This window comes from Anoplophora glabripennis, unplaced genomic scaffold (genome assembly GCF_000390285.2).
Source record: "Anoplophora glabripennis isolate ALB-LARVAE unplaced genomic scaffold, Agla_2.0 scaffold578, whole genome shotgun sequence".
Lineage (NCBI taxonomy): Eukaryota > Metazoa > Arthropoda > Insecta > Coleoptera > Cerambycidae > Anoplophora > Anoplophora glabripennis.
Genome location: NW_019416679.1, coordinates 144,723 through 168,421, shown reverse-complemented (window position 1 = coordinate 168,421; position 23,699 = coordinate 144,723). Strand labels below are relative to the sequence as shown.

General features: G+C 36.2%; 1 protein-coding gene across 1 annotated transcript; it reads right to left on the bottom strand.

Moving 5' to 3' along the window:
• Window positions 1-12,179: 12,179 nt before the first annotated feature.
• Window positions 12,180-17,151, bottom strand: LOC111691829 (general transcription factor II-I repeat domain-containing protein 2B-like). Its single transcript, XM_023455226.1, has 3 exons — window positions 15,836-17,151; window positions 14,517-14,661; window positions 12,180-12,281 (listed from the first exon to the last, which is right to left on the bottom strand). The coding sequence occupies exons 1-3, from the start codon at window positions 17,149-17,151 to the stop codon at window positions 12,180-12,182; spliced, it is 1,563 nt and encodes a 520-aa protein (XP_023310994.1).
• Between the last annotated feature and the right edge of the window lie 6,548 nt (window positions 17,152-23,699).

Genomic DNA, 23,699 nt, shown 5'->3' with positions numbered 1-23,699 from the left:
CTGTCTTTATGGGAAATTTGTAGCGTTGTTCCAAGCACTGAAGCTTTCGTATCGACAGAGCCGGTCAAAACGTAATGTTTTAGTAACGAAAGGTGGNCATTTTATCGGCTGGGTCAAGCTGGGTCAATTGAGGGGCCTGGAAGTAAAACTGTGCAAACCCCTTGACGCAACACTTTCGTCCCATACAAACATGTGACTCTTCCCTGACAGTAAATCATAAACACAAAAGTTATAGGTCCATAGTTGACGAAGGTAAAATACTTTAGAAGTGGTTAATAGAGGAGTTGGCAGAGCCTGTTGTAAATCGAAGCAAATAACGACCACGCTTTCATCATTTTTATTCACATCAATATCATCTTTCTTGGCATCTGTAGCCTTCTTGGCTTTTCTTTGGTGCAACTCCAAGTCGTGCTTGGCAGTGTTTACTATGTTTTCATCTTTAGAGTGTCTTATTAGATTTTGCAAGTTATCACAGCGGCTGCATGTATCACTATAGGGCTTATGAAATCTCAAGTTGAATTCCGTATTGAAAATGAACCTGTAGTAGGATTCTTTCACGGGTACTTCTTGTTTTTCAATGCAAAATTCTTTATAGAGTTCATACATTTTTTTAATACTTAGTTCACCTGAGAGATATTTTGTATTTGGGTTGTCTTTTCTTGAATAATGGCTACGATATTTTGGGAACATATTTATATGGGCTATAACAAAATTTCTTGATGATTCCTTAATTTTATTTGGAGGTTCCTTTTTACCTCGCTTATCAGGTTCAATCATACCATTTGTCGTTTTTTTACATACTACTTGAAATCGTCGCACAGAAATCTCAAAGGGTATGCAAAAAAAATTGCTTACATACACGCTTTCCCAATAGTGTGATTTCTGTACTGTATCCCTTACTAGAAGAAGCGGTGGCTTTACGTCTATTAGGTTCAGTTTTTTTTATACAAGACAGAAATGAAGTTTGTAGGTCATACGACGGAAGTTGATAAAATTTCGTGAATAACTTACGTTTGTTAAATTAAATTAAATTCTTTCAGTTCTCTTGCTTTTTGCAGTTTATTTTTCCTCTGTTTGTTCGTTCTGTTCGTAGTCTTTTAGCAGTAGTGTCCTTCCACTCATTTGGACGTCGTTTATCTTGCCTTGTTTTAGCTGGAGTTATATGTTTATTGTTTTCTACTCGTTCCTGTGTATCGGGAACATAATCAGAATCCTCGTCAGTCTGGTAAGGCTCCGAGACTTCTACATAAACAGAAAGCAAACATCTTATGTAATAACCTAGCCATACTTTCTGAATATAAATCAAGATAAACACATGCTAAGAAATTGACATAACCTAACATACCCTCTTAATGTAAAGCAAGAAAAGTAAATGCTAAGAAATTTAAAGTTTACTTACCATCACTTTCTGGATCAGTATCATTATCCATTTTATGACTTACGAAATGTGCTGATAATCCTTTCAATAATTTTTTCTAAACATAATTAAAATAAGATTGATCTTTGCAATTTACAACTTGCAAACAAAGCACACCAAGTAATAACTTCAAATCTGAAAACGGGAACTGTCCACTTGAACCGTTTTACCACAGACGGAAACTGTAAAAACGTTCTAGTGGTAAAGAGATTCAAGTCCACTTGAACCGTTTTACCACAGACGAAAACTACAAATATTTTCATTTGTTCATCAGGATCATGGAAGATGGCCCCAGGGGTCGCGAAATTCACTTGAATCTATTTACCTCCAAGTAGAGATACCTTTTAGGAGTGGCATACTGCACTTGGTTAATTTTTTAGAAAAAGTGCACTTGAACCGTTTTACTTCCAGGCCCCTCAATTATCTGCACAATGCAAAAATTTCATAATTTGGATAAATAGGTCTCGTCTCGTTGTAAACTGTAGTGTTTGTCAAAATTTCACCCAAGTAGCTTTTTTCTAAGGCTTATTACCATAACCGGAATAATTAAAATTGCTAAAAATCACTTTATTTCTTCAAATGAAGTTTTTGGATCTGGACAATTTATAAAAAGAGCATGTCGATTATGAAAAATGTGTGCACACAAACTAATTATGGCAAAAAGCAAAAAGTATGGTATTACGTTGTATAGCGGCACTAGTAAGAAGTGTTGAAGTGTTAAAGAGCAAGACTCATATTTCACTCTTCATGGATGTATGTGTATTAGTCGCAGGTCTATATCGCGCAAGTGAAACAAAAAATTCTATCAAAAAACGAACAGAAAAGCAAATTATTTTGAATGCAATTATTTATCAATTATACTTACTAAACTAAGGCTAAAATTAATTATATTAAATGAGTAAGTTAACAAATACTGAACAGATTACTTTCCCCCACCAATACTTTTATGATTTCATCATTGACAAAAAGCTCAAAAACTTCAAGAGCTGACATGCTTCTATATTTTGAAAAATTTGTTTCAGGAAATACTTGAGGAATGCATCACGGTGAATCATCGTCCCTAGCCAAGTGAAGGTAGTTGGTCTAAAGCTTACAAACGTACTGAGAGGAAGATCGTCTTCAGAATCAAAGTGATCATTATGAATTTTATTTAAGGTAATGTGGGATAAGTGCACCCCTTTGTTTGTTTAGTTGAATTTCAAAATAAGAAAATTTCAAGTTCGACATTTTCATTGTTATGAATGTTTCTATACACCTGTGCTTTGCGCATACGAATCTCAAATTGAATGCTTCTTTAAAAATGCAAATATCTCTATTTGGGACATGGTAATACTTTTACAAAGTCATTTTCCGTAAATTCAGCTACATCATCAACAGTTGGGAGGTGGAACACTGATATTCCTTTATGAAAGGCACTTTTTCTCGCAAATTTAACTTGTAGTATAGGGTCAACTTCAATAATTTGTCTAACATAACGTTTGATCACTGTCTTTATGGGAAATTTGTAGCGTTGTTCCAAGCACTGAAGCTTTCGTATCGACAGAGCCGGTCAAAACGTAATGTTTTAGTAACGAAAGGTGGAAAANCTTTTTCTTATTATCCCGCTATTATTAAAAATAAAAAACACTGATCAAAATATTAATTATAAAATTAAAAAAACAAAAATAAAACATTTTTTTAAATTTAAAATGTAATTTCTTCATTGCACTCAACGTTGCTCCATGTCCACCATCAGCTTAATGTAAATTGCGGCTCATTAGAGAAGTAGTAGGTTGAAACTCATAACATTTTTTTCCATCCAGTAAAAATTTTGTGTGTAACCAAGAAGGGGAAATGGCAAATTGTGCTCCGCAAGAAACATGACCATTTTTATTTCACCTTCCTTTATTCCACGTTTTAGTTTTTTTTCCTTCTGGATTTGTGGTTACAAAATTGAAATTTTGCAGGAAGAACCCACTACTTGCATTTTTGCAATGTGTTTGACACTATTTGCATGTCTATTGACATGAGTATAATTCCTCCGGTAATAATTTTTTTGCTGGCTTTGCAAAATGTTTGCCCCGTGTCTTGTTTTTCTTAATAACCAAGCTACGTTTTCTTTGGTAATCCACGAATCCTTAAAAATTTGGGTGAATTTCTTTCTTTTTAATTTTCGTCTCTTGCGCTTTCATTACTATCACTATCAAATTCTTCACTGTCACATGTGTCATCATTAACATCAACTTTTTGCTTATTTTCTTTATTGTTTCCGTCACTAGGAGGTACAGAGGGATTAATACGAACCACAAATCCTAAAAAAAAATAAGAATCTTACAATTAGTTATAACGACGAATCTGCATTCCAATTGTATATTTTTTAATATTAATTTATCCACTTACCTATCCAATGACATCCTTCTTAAATTGATACAATGACGATGATTGCGAGTTGCGATGCATAAATTAAAGAAACATATTGGGCTGCATGCATTAGAATTTAAATTTATATGACAGTTGGACAATGGATAATGGACACTTTACAGTTTATGGAGTTCGACCACAGAACTACACATGCATAGATCACAGAACCGCAGAACACATTATACAGAAAGTTTCATTTGTTATTTTCATGACGGGTTGACAACAAAATTCATATTCCCTAGCATCACTGCACTGTCTGTGCTGAGTCGGACAGCTTGAGTTAGTTCTACTCTTTTTCAGGGAGGTTCTTTTCTTGGAAAGAAAAGAGAGACAAACAGATTTATCGTACACTAATGCTACTTTTTTTTATTGTACACCAATAATTAATACAAACGAAATCAAAAAAAGAACTTTTGTTCAAACTATAGTCGAAAACCGCTTCACAAACACTACAATACTCTTCGATGCCCATCAGCAGAATAAAGTAACTACTCACTTTTTTGTGTGTTTCTTATCCGCAACTTCCCAAAAATACAATAGTGGGCCTGGATACTAGTTAAACAAACTCTTCTTCAGCTCCTCTCACTTACAGATAGCGGGCTAGCAATCCCGTATCTCCTCCACGGTACTCATAAAACTTTGGACTTTGGGGTTGACTGCCCTATGCTATCCAACAGCCCCCTATCCCAAAACCTTTATGCTGTGCTTCCCAATCTTCTCTCCGATCTACCGAAATCGCACCCGTTTTCGCCAGGTAAAGCTGGAAATTTACGTCCGCTCTAGTCGGACAACCACATATCGCTCCTCCCGCATTCCCGACATTTTCCGCCTCGCCCTTTCCACACACTTACTTGACCCCACTTCCCTATTTGCAGCCCCACCACCACTGCCGCAACACACACAACATCTCAGTTCTCTTAGGTCTAATGCTTAAAACTAACGACAAGAATAAAAAGGGTGGTTCAAATAACGGGATCTAGCCCATGTCACAGGCGCAGATCGTACTACAACATCGAAAAAGTATAAATAATTTTAATTTGAATTACGCCTAACAAAAATGTAATTAAATAGGGTACAATACAATTTGCTGTAACGACGTAATAAGAATAACCAAAATGTAATGAAATCACTACACATGTAATGATTGGAACAATGCTGGAAACTTGACCAAAAGGCAGTCACCTAATACAACATTTCTAAAACGTCATTTATTTCCTTCTCCATTGCCTCTATAATTCCTTTCATGGTTTCAACATTATCCTCTTCGGGTTCAAATTCTTCACTATCAGATGTTTCGGAGTAGCGTCTCATTATTTTTTTCTTAGTTTTCCAGCTGTTATCACAGCCTTTCTTCTTTTTAAAACTTTCAGCTTGTTCTCTTTCTTTTAAACGGTTTATAACATCTTGTCTTGTTATAACTTCAGCTCCGTAAGCAATGCGTTTCTTTGGTATCACAGAATTGTCTCCTCTTGATTTAATTGCCTTTAGCAATATCTCATCGGAAGTTTGATGTGATTCTGATAGATTCTGCGTAGGATTAGGCACAAGGGTATCACAACTTCCGCCAGGCACTGAATTGTCACAGTTACTGTGTTATCACGACTTCCGTGGGTCATCACGGTTTCCGCTGAGAATTACATCATCACGGCTACCGCTAGGCACCACTGAGTTCTCATGGCTTCCTCCAGGTAAAGGATTACCTTCATTCTGATTTTCGGTCATTAGATAAGCAACGTCAACATTATGGTTCTGGCTCTGATTCCGCCTTAGAGCGGCCGGATCAAATTTTTCTTCGTTTATAACTGTACTATCAAATGAATAAATTGCTCCTCCAACGTATGTGAAGTTTTCAATTTCACATACGTTCAGCCTGAATGAAATGCATTGCAATTGTGATCAACTCATGATATTGTAACCATAACTGAGCGGTTTTGCCGCGCTCTCTCAAATTAGTAATATGGGAAGACGGATGAAGTTTAACTTTCTCAATGACTGGATCATTTTCAATTGTGGGAAAAGAACTTGGATTTTTTGCAAAATATATGAGAGGTTGTTGCAGATAATTTTTGTCAACTTCGCCTATAAGCACGAAGATGTGCTGTAATAGCCAGTGGCATAGATAGGTTTTTTTTTCTGACGGGGGGGCGGGGGGAGGGGGGGGATCCGATTATTTTGCTATTTGAGTTAATGGAAGAGATACGCACATACTAATATAAACGTTGGTTTTGAGAAGTTGTATGGTCTACAGAAAATCGCAACAAATAGGAAAACATTTTATTATTGCGATATCAAAAAGTTTTATTTGTTAAATTATTTTGAATACAGTAATAACGACTTACAACATTTGCCTTGACACTTACTGTCGACTGTTGAATACAACTTGGCAATTAAAGAACAAATTCTAGCCTTCGTGGTTTTCTGGCTAATGGGTCCATAACAGCTTCAGGTAAAGGTACAAATTCTCTATTAATAGATAGTGAAGCCAAACCATTTAGTCTTCGCTAAAATAAAAATAATTAACCAATGAAAATTTGTTATTAAACTTAATATAATACCTCCGATATCGTATTCCTGAGGTATGTCTTGATCCGTTTCAAAGTGGAAAATTACCGTTCTAAGGTGGCTGTTGAAACTGGAAGTGTAGCAAGACTTTTATACCTGACAAATATGTTTGGGAATAAGTTTGGGTTACACATAGCTAATGCTGCCATCGGGTTAGTTGGAGCTTGAGGCTCTTTTAATAATTTTGCAAATCACAATTGCCTCTCAGCTAATATCAATTCCGCGTTGTCAGGAAGGTCTTCTGAATAATGTAATTAAATTTTCAAAATATTGCAGCGATTTTTAATAAACATTGAAACCCCATCAAAATTTCTTTGTGGTCAATAAACCTTTCTTCTAATTCATTTATGAACTGATCAATATACGGAAGAAAGACGGTTACTCTGTAGAAATCTTCGGGAGATTTCAAATTGGATCTGTGCTGAAATTGCCACTTCATTTGCCAATGATGTTGCTTGTTCAAAAATTGTCTGTCCACTGCTGGTCCGTATACTGTAGACCACAAATCTGACAGTCCACTGTTGTTCATAACGTAACCATAATTTTTCTTTAACCATTTCATGCCCCTTCAATTTATTGGTATGTGTTGACACCACAATGTCAGTGAGCTCGCTTGGGATAAAGGCCTAGCATTTTTTTTGCGCTCTTCAATAAGCGCAAAGTCCCTATCACAAAAGAGGAAGCTGTGACCGGACACGAGAAATATTTGTTCGATAACATCAAATAAACCAATGGCCACCAAATACATGAAGAAGAAAATAATAACTCGATTTTTATTCTGTCCGGCACAGTTGTCCCTCCAAACAACAAAATTTTTGTTAAAATTATAGGTGTTAAAAACTGTGCAATACCTTCATGCCACATACACATTATGACTTTACTTGAATTGCACATATTTGTGCAAAAATTAAAGCACGCTAGCTGTCTCTTATAAAGCATCTGAGTATAGCAGCCGACGAAGATTTTGTCTTGCATTGCAGTTCAACACATACACTGACAAGTGGCTGAACGTGGAGCTCTAAAAGGTAGTTTTGGAAAATATTCTTTGAATTCATCTCTGTAAGTTTGTCATTAAGGTGTGCGGATTTTTGGTTTTAAACGCCTTGAAAAGTCTGTGAATATTAAGGTATTCCCTACTGTTCACATGGTCGGTTATTTGTTTATGATCGTCATCTGTATACTTTTTCGAATTTGGAAACTTTCCTCTCTTCTCCGTATAAACCGTATCTCCCATCGTGTAATAACCTTGGTTGACACCCGGTTGCGGGTAGTATTGGAAATGCTGACGTTCCTTCGGCGTCATCTTTGGCACAGGTTTGTCAACACTTGTGCTTTTCCTTCTAGAACTGGTAGCGGTTTTTTTGGCATCGTACTTGATCGTCCCATTTTTTTTTATAAACGCGCTGAATACTACTGCTGATAGATACTTAGAGGCCACTCAAAGTGAGACAATCATGCAGTATTTATCTGTAATATTAAATTGGACATAGGTTAAATGAAGGTTACCGCATGATGTGACAATTTTCGTATTTAACACACCAGACAAAGATCATTGCATAGTTATTAACTTCGCTCAAGGTTACCACACAATGAGGCCTTTTTCGTCTTTCGCACACACCAGATAAACGCCATTGCAAAGTTAACCTAGGGATCGCCCAAGGTCACACTCTCGTGCAATATTTATCTACAGCATTTAGCTAGGCATTGATAAAATGAAGATCACCTCCTCAAACATTCCTTTTTCGCACACCAGTCAATTTCATTTCAAGGTTAACTGCAATGATTAACTTGGTAGAGGTCAAATGAAAGTCACCACCCTATGCCACCTTCGGCTTTCAGCTACCACTCAAGGTCATTTCAAGTGCGAAAGTGGAGGGGGGAGACTCACGATCGGTAAAAGTATACTACTCACAATGTACGAATATTTCTATGCACCCTAAAAAGTTTAAAATATATAAATTTATTCATTTAGAAAGAAAAAAATTTAAATTTCTTTAAATTCTTCAACGGCAATGTTTCCTTAGTTTTTTGTTTCTTGAAAAAAAAAATATATTGTGGGAACTGCCGTAGACTTTAAAATTCTTTTATCATCCACCCAAGGTTTCACCCACATTTCTGGGGCAAAGTGAACCTTAAAAGAGATTTTTTTTGGGCTTTCTTGCAAATTACTCGACCAAGTCAGACATATCTAGGAATCTAGGTTTTTTGAAAGACTCGGTACTTATCATAGCTAAATGAGAAAGTCTATCTTGTGACATGTTAGAACGCAGGTAATTTTTTATTATCTTTAATTTTGAGAAAGATCTTTGCTACGGATACGTTGGAGAATACATTTATCAAGACATTTTTGAATAAATATTCTAAAACTGCTAAGGGGTCATTCCTGGATTAATATACAGGTACATCACAAGGTTTTCAATTTCATCATACATATCAATGGCATTAATATCCATTGGTTGTGTTGGATCTTAAAGCTTAGTTTGCAATATTTCATTTTCATATCCTTAGACATCCGAATGAATGAAGATCGTTTAAAAAGTTGAATGTGTTATTGTGATTTTTTAGCTGTTCAAAGCGCTCCTTAATTTTATTTAAGACTAGATGCAAAATTGTGCAATAAGCATTTATTTTAAATTGTCTCAGGCCATTTGTATGGTTTCATCCTCACTTTCGTAAGAAAACAGTGCCTTTTTTCTGCAGAGTCTAACTGGTGCAACTGTGGCCTCGCAATCAATGTCTTCTGCAACCATTTTAGCTTCCCTTTGGTCTGATCTAGAAATATCCAAGTATTTTTTACTTTCTTCCAACATGTTTATAATATTTGGCAACACTGCATTAGAATTTGATTGTCGTTGATGTACATGAAGAACCGTGATCATACCAACAAATACATGTTTTGTTCGTCTACACTGATAAATAAATTAAAATTTCTAATAATCCGATTTCTGGCCTCCAGATGTATGTTATCAAAACATTTCAGCCTCTTGTAGTAGCAATTCTTTTCACTTACATGAGTACTTCTTTTTTCCCCTTTATTTTTAACACAATAACTTGTTTCATCTTCTGTATAATTCTCCATTTTTACACACAATATTAAACAGCAAAACAACTGACTGGCAATAATAGTAATAAGCACGGATATAAAGAACATGCGATGGGACCTTGCTAACTACTAGATCTACTAGATTCACAATGGACTGAAATCAACTGACATTCCCCCTTTTTGCCTAGTTGGCAGAAACACTTTGTATTTTTTAAAAAGCCCAGACATTTGATATATACGGTTTATTTCGTAGGTGTAGGATTTTGTAACAAAATAAGAATGTTCTACAAAAAAAATATTTTACCAAAAGAAAAAGCGTTTTAAGCAAATGATGTATAAAGAAACAGAACAAAATATCTTATTCGACATGGTTTTGAAATTGTTCCACGCAAGTAAGACAGATAATTTTGTCATGGGTCATACACAAATATTTGTGACACTAAATGCAGTAGTACTTTGTCTTACTCTCCTTCCGACATTGTGCGTATCTTTTTCTAGTTCCAGGGGGTATTACTTGTGGTGGAACGTTCCGGCAGAAGTTCCAGCTCCTTCTAGTCGCCTTTGTCTCGCCTCAAGCGGCAAATTTTTTGCCAAAGAGTGGCGTTTCAAATGGTTATCCACCAACGACAAAGCGGTGCTCTTCAAGAACTTTTGTCTCAAGAGTTTGGAATGTGAATTTATTGGTAGTATGGATTACTTGCGCATTAATCCCAGCCATATTCATAAGTCCATAAAAAACGACCATAGACCAGCGTCTTGTTTTTTCTAGCGATGTCGTAATTTGATGATAAAAGGTCCACTGTGTCCACTTCACCCTTGGTTGAATTATAAAATGTTATAATTTTTGGTTTATTTTTATCTCCTGTTATTGGATCAATATTATCATCATGATGAAGGCTGGAAGCTAGGATGTTCTTCCCCTGTTTTGGGATGTACGAAACCAAAGTGGTATTTGCTTGATATCCAAATATACTAGATCCAACGTATGTCAATTTGCAGTTATGTAACAAATTGTCAGTCAAATTGAAACTCGTGAAATAATTGTCACAGGAGAGATTGCGTCCTTTTTGCTGATATGGGTTGAATTAACCTTTGAACTATACTTGCTGGGTCGTTTTTAATTTGAAATGGACCTTCAGGTTGCAGCCCAACGTAAATTTACAAAATTTTACATTGCCCACTTTCATTAAAATCAGTTTTGTACCACGTGTAATTAACTCGGGTTTGACCGTCGTCTTTGTTACGATATGGTTTAAAATGAATTGACGGTCAAAGCTCCCTCCATTATGTGCTAGGACCACCACTTGCTTAAATAATTTTCTTTGATTTAGCAGAACCTCTAGGAATATTGTAATTGGGTCCTCTTCAACACCTGTAAGCGGACACCACACTTTTTGCAAGTATTTTCCTGTTTTGTTTCTAGATTGTAAAAAATGAAAAGCAACTCGTCAGTTTCAGGTTTTCTTGTGTCAGGTTGTATGAAAGATAGGTGACCTTGGGGTACATGGGTGTTACATATTTTGCAGAATATTACTTCGTTATTTCAACCGCTGATTGTTGCAACAACTGCCGTAATCGTGATGTGCTGCTCTTCGACGCTATTCCTTTTCTCTGTTTCTCCCCGCGGTTCGAAGACCCACCAGATTTTTTAGAAGTTGCCAGCTTCTTAACCGGCGAAGAGTACCAAGATGTCACTGATGGGGGACAAAGCCATGACTGTTGAACTCCATGTCCGATAGTGCCCTTGACAGTCGGGTGAACTTTGTTACAATATGGTTTGAAATGAATTGATGGTTCAAAGTTTTCTGTTTGTTTTCACGGTTTTTAGGCATTTGTCGTAACAATTAATTTGCTCACAAACCGTATCCTGCCCAGGGGAACAAGCTTTTCTATGATTTTCGTAGCAGTATAGACCTCTGAAGCGTCTGTGATCATTTTTATTGTTGTAAGGTACATAACAAAACATCTATCGCAGTAGTAACCATAACAAATTCCTGAGTCAAAGAAATGATTACGTTGTAGTGACCCTCATGGTGGAGTAAATTAAGTACAGGTCTTTCATCCCACCACCACAGAATATCACTTCGCGACCTTTATTTCCATAACCATAAACTATGATTTTATAGTTGGCAAGATGTCTTTAGAATACCCGCAGCTCTGGTATACCAAGCTCCCTCATTTGGGGTCATACCTAGCATTTTGACAGCTCCAAAGCTCTTTGCTGCTGCATGTTCCTTATATCTCTACGCACTCTTTTATACTCCGCATCTTTGTCGATGTAACTCTTTGCAACCGCTAACGCTCGAAGTAAACACATTTTATCGTTGTTATTAATAGAAACAATTCCTTTACGCATACCGCATTCTTCTTCAAAAGTATTGAATTTACGTGCTCGACCTATTCTGACGGGCATCTTCACGGCAGAAAGTCTCCGTGTTGAGCCCCGATGAGTTTGATTGATAGACGTTACTTATTACATTACATACATCATATGTAACATGTTGCACAGGTCTAAAACGGACCCAATTCGCATCTCGTTCAAAATCTTTAGAGCAGAAGGAAAACGCTACTTGATCCTTTGCATCGAGGCCTCCTGTACCTTTAGCAATGACCTGGTTGATAGCATCCTTGATCCAGCCTACGGGTGCTTTTCCAGCCGTTACGGGTTTTAATTTAAATTCCAAAGTCCATCCCACCAAGCTGAAGCGGCGCACCTTCTCGAGTACATCTTTGACAATAATAATTTTTTCCATTTTCTCAGTAGTTGACCTCAAACGTCTTCTTACTACAAATTGTTGTTGTAAACTGGTGCTGCTGTAGAACGTTCTTATTTATAACCTCTGGATATTTCGATGAAATCTGAAAACGGAAGAGGCTGATTAGTAATGTAAATTTAAAAAGCAACGACTCGATAAATACAAAAATGATCTTTTCCTATCAGATTATCCTGTTTAAAATGAAAAGCAATTCTCAGAACAACAGCTTTTGGAAAATGGCACTATAACTAAATATGTCTTTTTCTTAAATGGGGAAATATCCTTCAAATCACACAACTATACTAGTAATAATACATACGACATTCAACAAGAGACTAACGTTTCTAATTCAAGGGTTTCTATTTATACCTACATCCTATATTTCCAAGAGACCCCTTGGAACTAATAATTTGCCCGTTATTTCCATAAAAACAATGCATTATTTTCAAATTTAAGCTGTTTGAAACAGTTTTCCATTTAAATAGATGTATATGTGTAACAATAATACACCCCGTGTACGTACGGGATGTCGCTTGACAGAAAACCGTAGCACAACCTTGCAACAACATTTAGCAAGTGGTTGTATTTTTGTGTCAGATTATGAAATGCAATTTCCAAATCGCAATTTTTTTGTCTATTTCAAAATAATTAAGGTGAAAATTTCGCTTGGAAAACCAGAATCGTGACATGTACCTTCTTGCCATGCTTGTCTCGGACGTGCCGCAAAAGATTCCATCTTGTTTTATAACATTTGTCGCACTCACTGCATTTAAATTTTTTGTCTAGAAAGAAAATCATGTTAATTTGTTTCTACACTTCTACTCTTACAAATAAAAAATTATGTTTTTAAACTGAACGACTTGGAATACTGAACGTTCTGTATAATGATAATGTCTCCTTCATTCTTTGATTTTCTTCTCTTAGCTTCCTATTTTCCTCCTCCAGGGAGTTTATTCTTTCTGTATTTTGTTCAAGTAATTATTCAGTTTGTAGTACGTACCTTCCTATTATGGGTTTCTCGTTTATGTCGTGCCAAATTGGGCCTATTGGAATACGCCTTTTGGCAGATGACACATTCAAATTTCTCTAGAAAGAAAATCATGGTGTTAATTTGTTTCTATGCTTCTACTCTTGCAAATAAAAAATTATGTTTTTGAACTGAACGACTTGGAATACTGAACGTTCTGTATTTTTCTTTCAAAAATTGAAGAACGATGAAAAAAATTCGGCGAGATCACAATATTTCTAAAGAAAACGTCTGTATAAATAAGTAATCGTTGATAGAATCGAATGTGGTACCTACATAGGTATATTCATTATATCGGTAACAAACTGTACTATAAAAATACATCAAAATTCTAAACCCTAAAGGGTTCAAGTTGCCTCTATCGATTTATCATAACTTTTTCAAAGTTTTTTTTAAGAAATGTTTCGGTTTCAAATTCCAATGTATTATTTTTAATTTTCATAAATTTTACAAGTTAAATTTTTCTTGCCGAACGACGTAAGTACGTCATTTGAGTTCTACGATAAGCTTTTGGGTGCAAAGGTTATGGGGTTTTTTCATCCCGAGATGACGGTGATGAAATTTTTTTTGGCGATATTGTAATACTTGCAATGTTTAAATCATCAGTGCAATGGGCACATTTAATCATTATGTTATTTATGTATTGCAATATCATACACAATTTTCTTCGACACACACACATCCCTGTCGATTCAGAAGTTATCAAGTCTATAGAAGATAGCCATATAAAATTAAAAATGTTTTTTTTTTATTTTTGTTCAGCTTCCGCGCCAATTCTGCAAGGGAAATCAAATCGTCATCACTGCAATTATTTTCTCCGTTATCGTCTGCTGTATCGTCTTTAGCGTCTGCGACATTATCGTGGAAGGTTATGATTATTATTTGATTCAAAAGTAGGACCTGGAACATCTTCAGCGTCATTGCTACAACGGAAGGTATATTTTCAAAGAATGTACTCATGTAATCCTCATAAGGCATATTTTATAAGTCACAAAACCTCCATTTGTTGTCTACAATAAAATATATTTTCAGAACTTCAAGGGATGTTTATTGGGGTGTCAATTGACACCACCTAATTTTGAGTAAAAAAACGTATGTAACACACCAGCGAGGGTTACTTTTACACGGAACATAATTATAATGGACAATATTTACAGAAAACTTTACTTACCAGTCATTCTCATCAAATTTTTAATAAACAATGTACACCGTAAATATTTCATGCACGGACAACAATCAACAATGATTTTTATTGACCTCTTCAAGTGGCTGGTTTAGCGATTCACGCCTTCTGTCAAAAATGCTTTTTACTACTTCCTCCCGGAATTGGGTTCTGCTAATAGATTTTCCAGTCATAGATTCATAACCTATTTGAGCATTGACAATTGTGGTATTTGTGAGGATTTCAATGGCGACTTTCCTGTACCACTTGATTCCACCATTTGGTCCGACACATCTATAAATGATTAGATACCATTATACCTTACGATTGTAGAAGGCTTTTGTACCACGCCTCGTTTTGTTTGTACATCGACCATTTGAGGAATTTCTTCAGTGATCAAAAAGTGATCCAACAATCACGTGAGTATTACTCTCGCGTGTAACCATAGGACCCTTTTCCAATTTTGCTTCAGTTACTGGTTTAGGATTAAATTTTTTATTTCGTCGCAATGTTCCCACTGAATGGGTTTTCCTTTCCAATAAATCGTGTGCTAACCCAACGCTGGTATAAAAGTTGTCTGTGCATAACACTCGTCCGGAATCTAAGAGGGGTTGCATTAGCGTCAGAGCAATGCGATTAGCAACAGGCTGCTCGTTGGGAACTTCTTTTCTTCCTGTATATACTTGTAGATTGTATGTATACCCTTTCTCTGTACAAAGCTTGTATTGCTTTACACCATACTTGTGGCGTTTTCCAGGTATATATTGTCGAAAGCTGAGATGACCTCTGAACGGTATCATCGTCTCGTCTATACAAACATCCCTGTCCACTACACAAGCTGCTTGAAATTGATCAATCAGCGTGTTTTTTTGTATTTTATACTATCTGGAACTGTTATCGTCTTCTTCGTTGTTTGCAAAATGTAGATTGCATAAAATCATTTCGAATCGCATTCTTGACATGCCTACATAGTTGCCGATATTGTTTTTGTACAGAATATTTCTACTGAAGTAGTCTTTTAGTCTAGGCCAGGGGTGTCCAACATAATTTTGTGGAGGGCCAGGTTTAGTATTTTTGTAACCGTAGCGGGCCAAAAGAAATGCCCAATAGCGAAGGTTTAACTTTAAGTAATCACTCTACCTACTAGGTATTAAAATATAAAAATAAAGTACAATGATAATTTTCATTTTCCATGTATTAAAAAATAAAGCCTTAGTTTTACTAATTATCCTAATGAGATGATTGACATCTTTTTTGCTTGCACAGTGTATCTACGTCCGCTGATATTTTAGAAGTGGCTATGCGCAGAATGCCTGTAAGATGGCTGTCTGTTAAGGATGATCTGGTTTTTGATTTATTATATTTCATGCGTGAAAAAAGCTGTTCGCAAGTGTATGTACTGCGAAATAAGGAAATTTGTTGAAGAGCTAATTTGATAAGGTTTGGATATTGATTGGGGCTAATATACTTTTTGTAAAATTCAATCAATCCATTTGGAAGGCAATCATTGTATGCCGCTTTTAGAAGAGAGTTGCTTTGTATTTCAATCAATTCCAAATGTAGGTTTAGTCCGGCGCTTTCAATTTCAACATCAAACGGATTTTGGAAGACTTTCATGTTGGGCATTTGTGATTTGAAGTCTTCGAATCTCACATCAAACTCATTCCTTAATCTTTGCAATAATGACGCGTACTTGGTCAAGTCCAATGTCTCTTGATTTCTGGAAGATAAGGTCTCCCAATGAATCAACTGCTTTTGTTCCAGCTGTTTCTCCAATAATATGAGCTTCTTAGTGAAAGCTTGAACATGTTCATACATCTGCGAGCATAGTTGATCTTTTCCTTGCAGTTTTAGGTTGAGATCAGAGAGATACTTATTTATATCAACCAGGAAAGCCAAATCAGCCAACCACTGCTCATCCGTTAGAAAACTAATTTGTTGGCCTTTATTTTCAAGAAAAATCTTTACTTCATCGAGCAACAAATAGAATCGCTTCAGTGTGGCTGCTCTGCTGAGCCAGCGAACGCGACTAAAGTACACGATGTCTTCGTGATCTGAACCCACATCAGACAGAAATGCTTGGAACTGTCTGTGATTCAGGCCTCTTGCGCGTATAAAATTGACTGTCTGCACTACTTTATCCATCACGGGTTTCAGTTCGAGTACTTTTGCACACAACTGTTCTTGGTGTATAATACAATGATGCTGTATGATTGTGTGTGTGATGCTATTGCGCATTAGAGCCACAAAACCATTCGCTCTTCCTGTCATTGCTGGTGCACCATCTGTAGTCAAGCCGCAAAGATTTTCGATTTGAAGTTCATATTTTTCTATGCAACTCTTTACTTCGTAGATGTCTTTTCCTGTGGTTGTATCTTTCATCGAACGCAAATCAAGTAATTCCTCAATCACAGCATAGTCTTCTGTCACTCCTCTCACGAATACTGCCAACTGCGCTGTATCACACATATCAGTACTTTCGTCGAGAGCAAAACTATAGAAAACGCATTTCTTTAGTTGTGTTTTTAGAGAGGATTCGATATCTTTGGCCAAGTCATCAATTCTTCTTGCTATGGTTTGATGTGACAAGCTTGTATTTTTAACTAGTGTTTTATGCTCCGGACATGCTACCGACGTAAATATCTCCAAGCATTCCTTGACAAATTGTCCGTCCGATAAGGGTTTACTTCGCTTTGCAATGGCTTCTGCTATCATGAAGCTAATTTTTGTAACTGTCTCGGAGTTTTCTTTTGGTATTTTGAACATCGCCTGTTGACCGGTCATATTTTTCTTTAACGAATTTACACGATCGATTCGAATTTGACCTTTGTATTCATCGTATTTAGAAGCGTGTTTTGTAGAGTAATGACGCTTAATATTGTACTCCTTGCAAACTGATATTTTGTAATGACATATGAGGCACAGTATGTTCCCATTTTGTTCTATAACAAAATAGGTTTCAGTCCAACTATTTTTAAATATTCGACATTCCGTGTCAACTTTACGTTTTTTTTCTGATGACATCCTGATTTAAAACAAACATAAAACAACACTATGTCTACCAGCTTCGGTGGCTTGCATGTTGTTCGTAATCTCAAACAATGTTAAACAAAAGTCAATCGTAATTAAACACATATATTTTTAGTTAGAAACAAATTACTTACCTTATTTTACCACTTTTACTCGAAGAAACTTCATTAGCAACCTAATGATACAGGTAAGTATGTAAAGCAGTGCAACACGATCACGGTCGAACTGAAGACAAAAAATACTACTGTCTTAGATAAGCTTCGCCTTCTGACTAACTGTGCGCGCGCTCAGCGCGAATTGCGTGCCGCGGAGAGCGGTAAGAGCGGGGAGCATCTTAATAAAGTTAATGTTTGCAACATTAAAATCAACACTAACCTAAAAACTAACAATATTTCTTCAGTTTAGTTTTTGCATTGCTACAAAACACAAACTTTATTCAATTTCACCTGCATCAGTGATATGCTACATGAGGCACAGTCATGTTCAGGCCCGTTACTGTGTTTAGATGTGTGTAAATCAATGCAGAAGTGATTATTTGTTGACGGGCCGACGCGGTGAACAAAACTCATATAACATTTAAAACACAATATTTGCTAATTTTCAGAATCAGAGTCAACGTACACCATTGAGACGAAAAAACAGTAAAGTAGTGGGTTTCCTAATATGTCTAAAACTTGCACGGATTCCACTTTTTGACTTCGAAAAGCCAGAGTCAACGCACACAATTGAAACAAGAAAACAGTAAAGTAGTGGGTTTTCTAATCTGTCTAAAACTTGTACGGATTTTTAACTTGAATCCATGGCTTTGCAATCATCCGTGACATCCTCAACGACCCCTTCGTCTCCTGATTCACGACCATTTCCAGCGCTCCATGTAAGGAAATGAAAATGTAATTAATTCTGATCATGAAAAAGGGAAAAAATGAATATAAATATTAAATATAAAATACTAGGACAATTATTACCTCCCGCTCAAATTCAGCTAGTCTATAGTCAATAAATATTTCATGGTTGGGAAACCTTTGCATTGAAAATAAAAACTTATCCTGAAAATGGAACTCCCTCCACTTTTTATACCTATTATTTCTTTTCAACTAGCTGTCTTCATTACCTTGATTGTTACACAATAAGATTTAAAACATTTTAACAAATAATTTCGTTTCTGTAAAATGTACTGAATGTTAAAATTCACTGATAGATATATTTTTCAAAATAATTTACAAATTGTTTAGTTTTTAATAAAAAATATATTTTTTATTATATTCACAACAATCATCTCTTGATTCTACTTAACAAGTTTTGTCAGTCAGTTTGTTAAAACAAATGTATATGCTTCATTATTCATATTCAAGTTCTATTGCCCCAATCTCTTCCTGCAACACCCGCATCTGGTCTCGTTTAACGGCGAGTGTACGGGAGCAAATGGGATTGCTTCTCCTTCCACTTGGGGTGTTACCGTCAAGGTTACCGCCATTTCCTGGGGAATTATGGATACAAGTACATCGTCAAATGTTGATATAGTTTCCTGGGGGCGGTGACTGGAGTGGTGGAGCTTCATCTTGTGGCACCGTTACTTCAACCGCTGGTTGTTGCAGCAACTCCCGTAATCGTGATGTACTGCCCTTCGACGCTATTCCTTTTCTCTGGTTCTCCCCGCGGTTCGAAGACCCACCAGATTTATTAGAAGCCGTCTTCTACCAAGATGTCACTGATGGGGGGACAAAGCCATGACTGTGTTGAACTCCATGTCCGATAGTGCCCTTGACAGAATGTCGTCGGGTGGTATTATGGTATCCATAGCACTATTTCCAGTCGTCTTTGTTACAATATGGTTTAAAATTAATTGATGGTTCAAAGTTTTGTTTGTTTTCACGGTTTTTACGCATTTGTCGCAAAAAGTAATTTGTTCACAAACCGTACTCTGCCCGAGGGAACCAGCTTTTCTGTGATTTTCGTAGCAGTATTGACCTCTGAAGCATTTGTGATCATTTTTATTGTTGTAAGGTATTTCTCGCAGTAATAACCATAACAAAAGGCTGAGGTCAAAGAAATGATTACGTTGTAGTGACCCTACTGGTGGAATAAATTAAGTGCAGGTATTTCACCACCACCACCACAAAATATCACTTCACCTCCTTTATTTCCATAACCATAAACTAGGATTTTATAGTCGGCAAGATATCTTTAGAATACCTGCAGCTCTGGTATACCACCTCTCTCTCAGTAGAAATCGTCACACTAGCATTGTGACAACGCTCCGCAGCTCTTTGCTGGTGCATGTTCCTTATATCTCTACGCACTCTTTTATACTCCGCATCTTTGTCGATGTAACTCTTTGCAACCGTTAACGCTTCAAGTAAACACAATTTATCCTTGTTATTAATGGAAACAGTTTCTTTACGCATGCCGCATTCTTCTTCAAACGTATTGAATTTACGTGCTCGACGTCTTCCCATAGGCGTCTTCACGGGTGTCAGTCCCAGGCAGAAAGTCTCCGTGTTGAGCCCCGATGAGTTTGATTGATAGACTTATTACATTCTATACATCATATGTAACATGTTGTACAGGTCTAAAACGAACCCAATTCGCACCTCGTTCCAAATCTTTAGAGCAGAAGGAAAACGCTACTTGATCCTTTGCATCGAGCCCTTTTGTACCTTTAGTAATGATCTGGTTCATAGCATCCTTGATCCACCCTTTTCCAGCAGCTACGGGTTAAATTTTAAATTCCAAAGTCCGTCCCACCATGTTGAAGCGGCGCGCCTTCTTCAGTACGTCTTTGATAATAATAATTTTTTCCATTTTCTCAGTAGTTGACCTCAAACGTCTTCTCGCTACAAATTGTTGTAAACTACTGTAGAACGTTCTTATTTATAACCTCTGGATATTTCCATGAAATCTGAAAACAAAGGGGCTGATTAGTAATGTAAATTTAAAAAGTAACGACTCGATAAATACAAAAATGAATATAACTAAAGTTAAGTACCTTTTGTTATCTGATTATCCTGTTTCAAATTATTCAAATCACACTACTATACCAGTAATAATACATACTACGTTCAACAATAGATTAAACGTTTTTAATTCTAGGGTTTCTATTTATACCTACAGGTGACATGAAACATTTCTATATTTCGTTATTTACATAAAAACAATGCATTATTTTCAAATTTAGGCGGTTTGAAACAGTTTTCCATTTAAATCAGAGATTACAGTTCTCAAACAGTATAACGTTCGCTTATCCGTAGTCAAAACTTAACTGCCCCGGTAGCCGGCGATGCGTCGTATTTATACGAGTTACCATACGACATATGAGGCACAGTATGTTCCCATTTTGTTCTATAACAAAATAGGTTTCAGTCCAACTATTTTTAAATATTCGACATTCCGTGTCAACTTTACGTTTTTTTNTCTTCTAGAATACTTTTATCGCTGCTTATTCCGCTCTCTTCATCAGGGACATATTCCGATTCATCAGACCTTACAAACGGCCTCCTCTGAATCACTTAAGTACTTCAGAGCTTCTTCTTCAACCTCTTTTTGGGTAAGTATACGACGACTCATTTTTCTGCAATGTAGAAATAATACTACTGCTGGGACATTTTTAATCTCAACAAATTTACTAATGGGACAAAAAAGTCCCACTAGAATAAATTATCAGATAGTGATGAAATTACGTATACATTTTTTGTACTATTACTTACCTAACAATCTTTCAACTTTTAGTAGCTCTGTACACTTTATCAAAAAATACCACTATTTTTACAGTAATTAGCAGCAAACACGGCTCTCACTACCTAAACACCAGAACTGTACAACCTTAGGTTAGGTTATTAGATACGTAACGTTGCCAGATCGTAACACGGACTATAAATTACTGATATTTACAATTTACATGTTATTTTGGGAAGTTTTAATCCCGATAGTAAAGATGATTCGTACTATGGGACATATAGGTCCCCACAGTAGCGAAAGGGTTAAATCAAGGGAAGTATAATATTCCCGGCTCGTTAAACCTACTTATGAATATAAATGTAATTATTCAAATTTCCTAATTCTGGTAAATAATGCACCTAAATATACAATTAATCCTCAATCCTTATAATATTATTTAAAATGTAATTTAATGATCTAACAGCCTAATTCTAAACAGATATTTTTCTCATTTAATTGTGTTTTTAATATGTATTTTACTCACACTGGAAAACATCTTTTCTTAAATAGGTACTTTCTTTGCGCATTCTAAACAGATTGGTTTTTGGCATTGCGTCGAAGAGTTTATCTATTCCAGGTGTGTTTGTAATCACTGTTGTCTTACCTTTTCGAGGACCTCTTTGTATTGTCTTTTTAGGACATGCTTTTTGATATGGCCTAATTTGTTCGGGAGAGACCATTTCCGAGGAACGCGATGTAGATGACATGGTATCCGTACAAGACGATGGCAACGCGGGTGGCTGTGGAAGATTTGCACCTGATTGAACTAAAGCCGGATCTGGCCTGTCTGACACAGAAAGATAAAAGTCATCATCCGTAAAAATATTTCTATTGAATGGATGAATACCAGTTGTTAAAAAAGCTATAATAATATCCAATGAAAAAGCATGAACAAATACTAACCGCACTATCGGTGGAATAGTGGTAGGTGTACAGTGTTGCCATTTCGTAACCTTACAATTTTTCATTTCATGCGATTTTGAACTTATGAGAAATATCCGTTTCAAACCCCGCCCATTTTATTGCGGATCTCCCCTACCTACTTAAAAGCTAGTACGGTTAAAACAACACTTATCCATACCTAGGACTTTATTAATAACTTTGGGATCCGTTGCACTTTGATTTTGAAACCAATTACAAAATTCAAGACGACTACTATAAATAATGCTGGTTCTAAAGCTTCTACGGATTAAGTGAATTTTCTCGTAGTCTCTAGACCTTGCTTTGACATATCTCGAACCGCTTTAAATGGTTCTTGTCGAAATAGTAGGTTGTTCCTCAACTAACTTTAAAGCAGCTTTTATCACATTTGTCATTTTGCTGAAGCCCTGTAAGTTTGGTTACGGTATCAAAGACCCGCTATCCCAAAGGCGTTGAAAAACTCGCACCAAAGTTCGCGAACTTTCGCATTTCGTAAACATTCTCCGTACAAAACCACCATTTCCACATATTTAAAATATACTACCATGTTCTCCTTACAGTGTTTCTTAAATTTTTGATATTTATCAAATTAGTCCGTGTCAGTACTCGAAGTTCATTGGATTCTTTAAATTTTATTAATTATATTTTACCATTTATTATATATTTTTATCGTCACTATCCTGCTGTATTTTGAAAAATAATACCGACAGTGTCATGCAAAATGTCCTTACCGGATGCGTCGACCAACCGGTCAAAATTATTGAATGCAACACCAGTGCATAGATTTCTCGAACGGTTAATACCTTCAGGACAAACATCAGAACGCAGGCTAGAAGTAAACGTGGTTTCAGTATCGATATCCTCTAGACTTGTCTAGCTACATCAATAGCCATACCGATTGACAATGTTAACAATCTTCTTGCTATTTGTTAAACATTTTAGTCATATGTACCAAGGCAAATACATATATTTTGAAGATTGAAAAAAGATTTTGCTAATCTATTTCCATTGTCTCCGCGCTTACGTCGATGATTTGGTCCACTGTGTAAATTTAAATAAAAATCAATTACGTTATCTGGGATGTCACATTATCCTTTGACTAAATCTGTCGAATTTTACTGATCCGGTAATTTATTCTATTTTATGTTTGGATTTCCCGCCTCAAAATTAATGCTGCACGCAATAGAACTTTTTCCATTTAATAAAATTGTTGTACTACAAGGCCCTTGTAAAGTTTTATAAGTATCTATGTGCGGTATAGATGGAAGCGGTTTTGATGAAATTGAACTGACCCTCAAAAAAGTGTCCCCGACGCGACAGCGATCTTCCTTCATCAATCGTGCAATATAGCGAGTCTACCAATGCAGCATAAACAGGGGGAGAACAGAGTAAAAGCGGGAGCGCGTTCTTTTAAAAAACAGAAACAGCAACTTTTCGTTGACTTTTTCTTGACGTAGGTATTTTGTCCAATTTCAACAACTCATTTTTTTTCATGACAACTGCGAATATGTATAAAAGATGGTTTTCGCCTGGAGACCGCCAAGTCTTGGTTTCCCGGCTATCGCCTTTCTACTTTCTGTATCGGATTTACAATGCTTTTGCTATGGTAGCAAACATAGGTCGTTCTTCTTTACTTCTTATAGTGACGTAGTGAGCAGTCTTTTCTT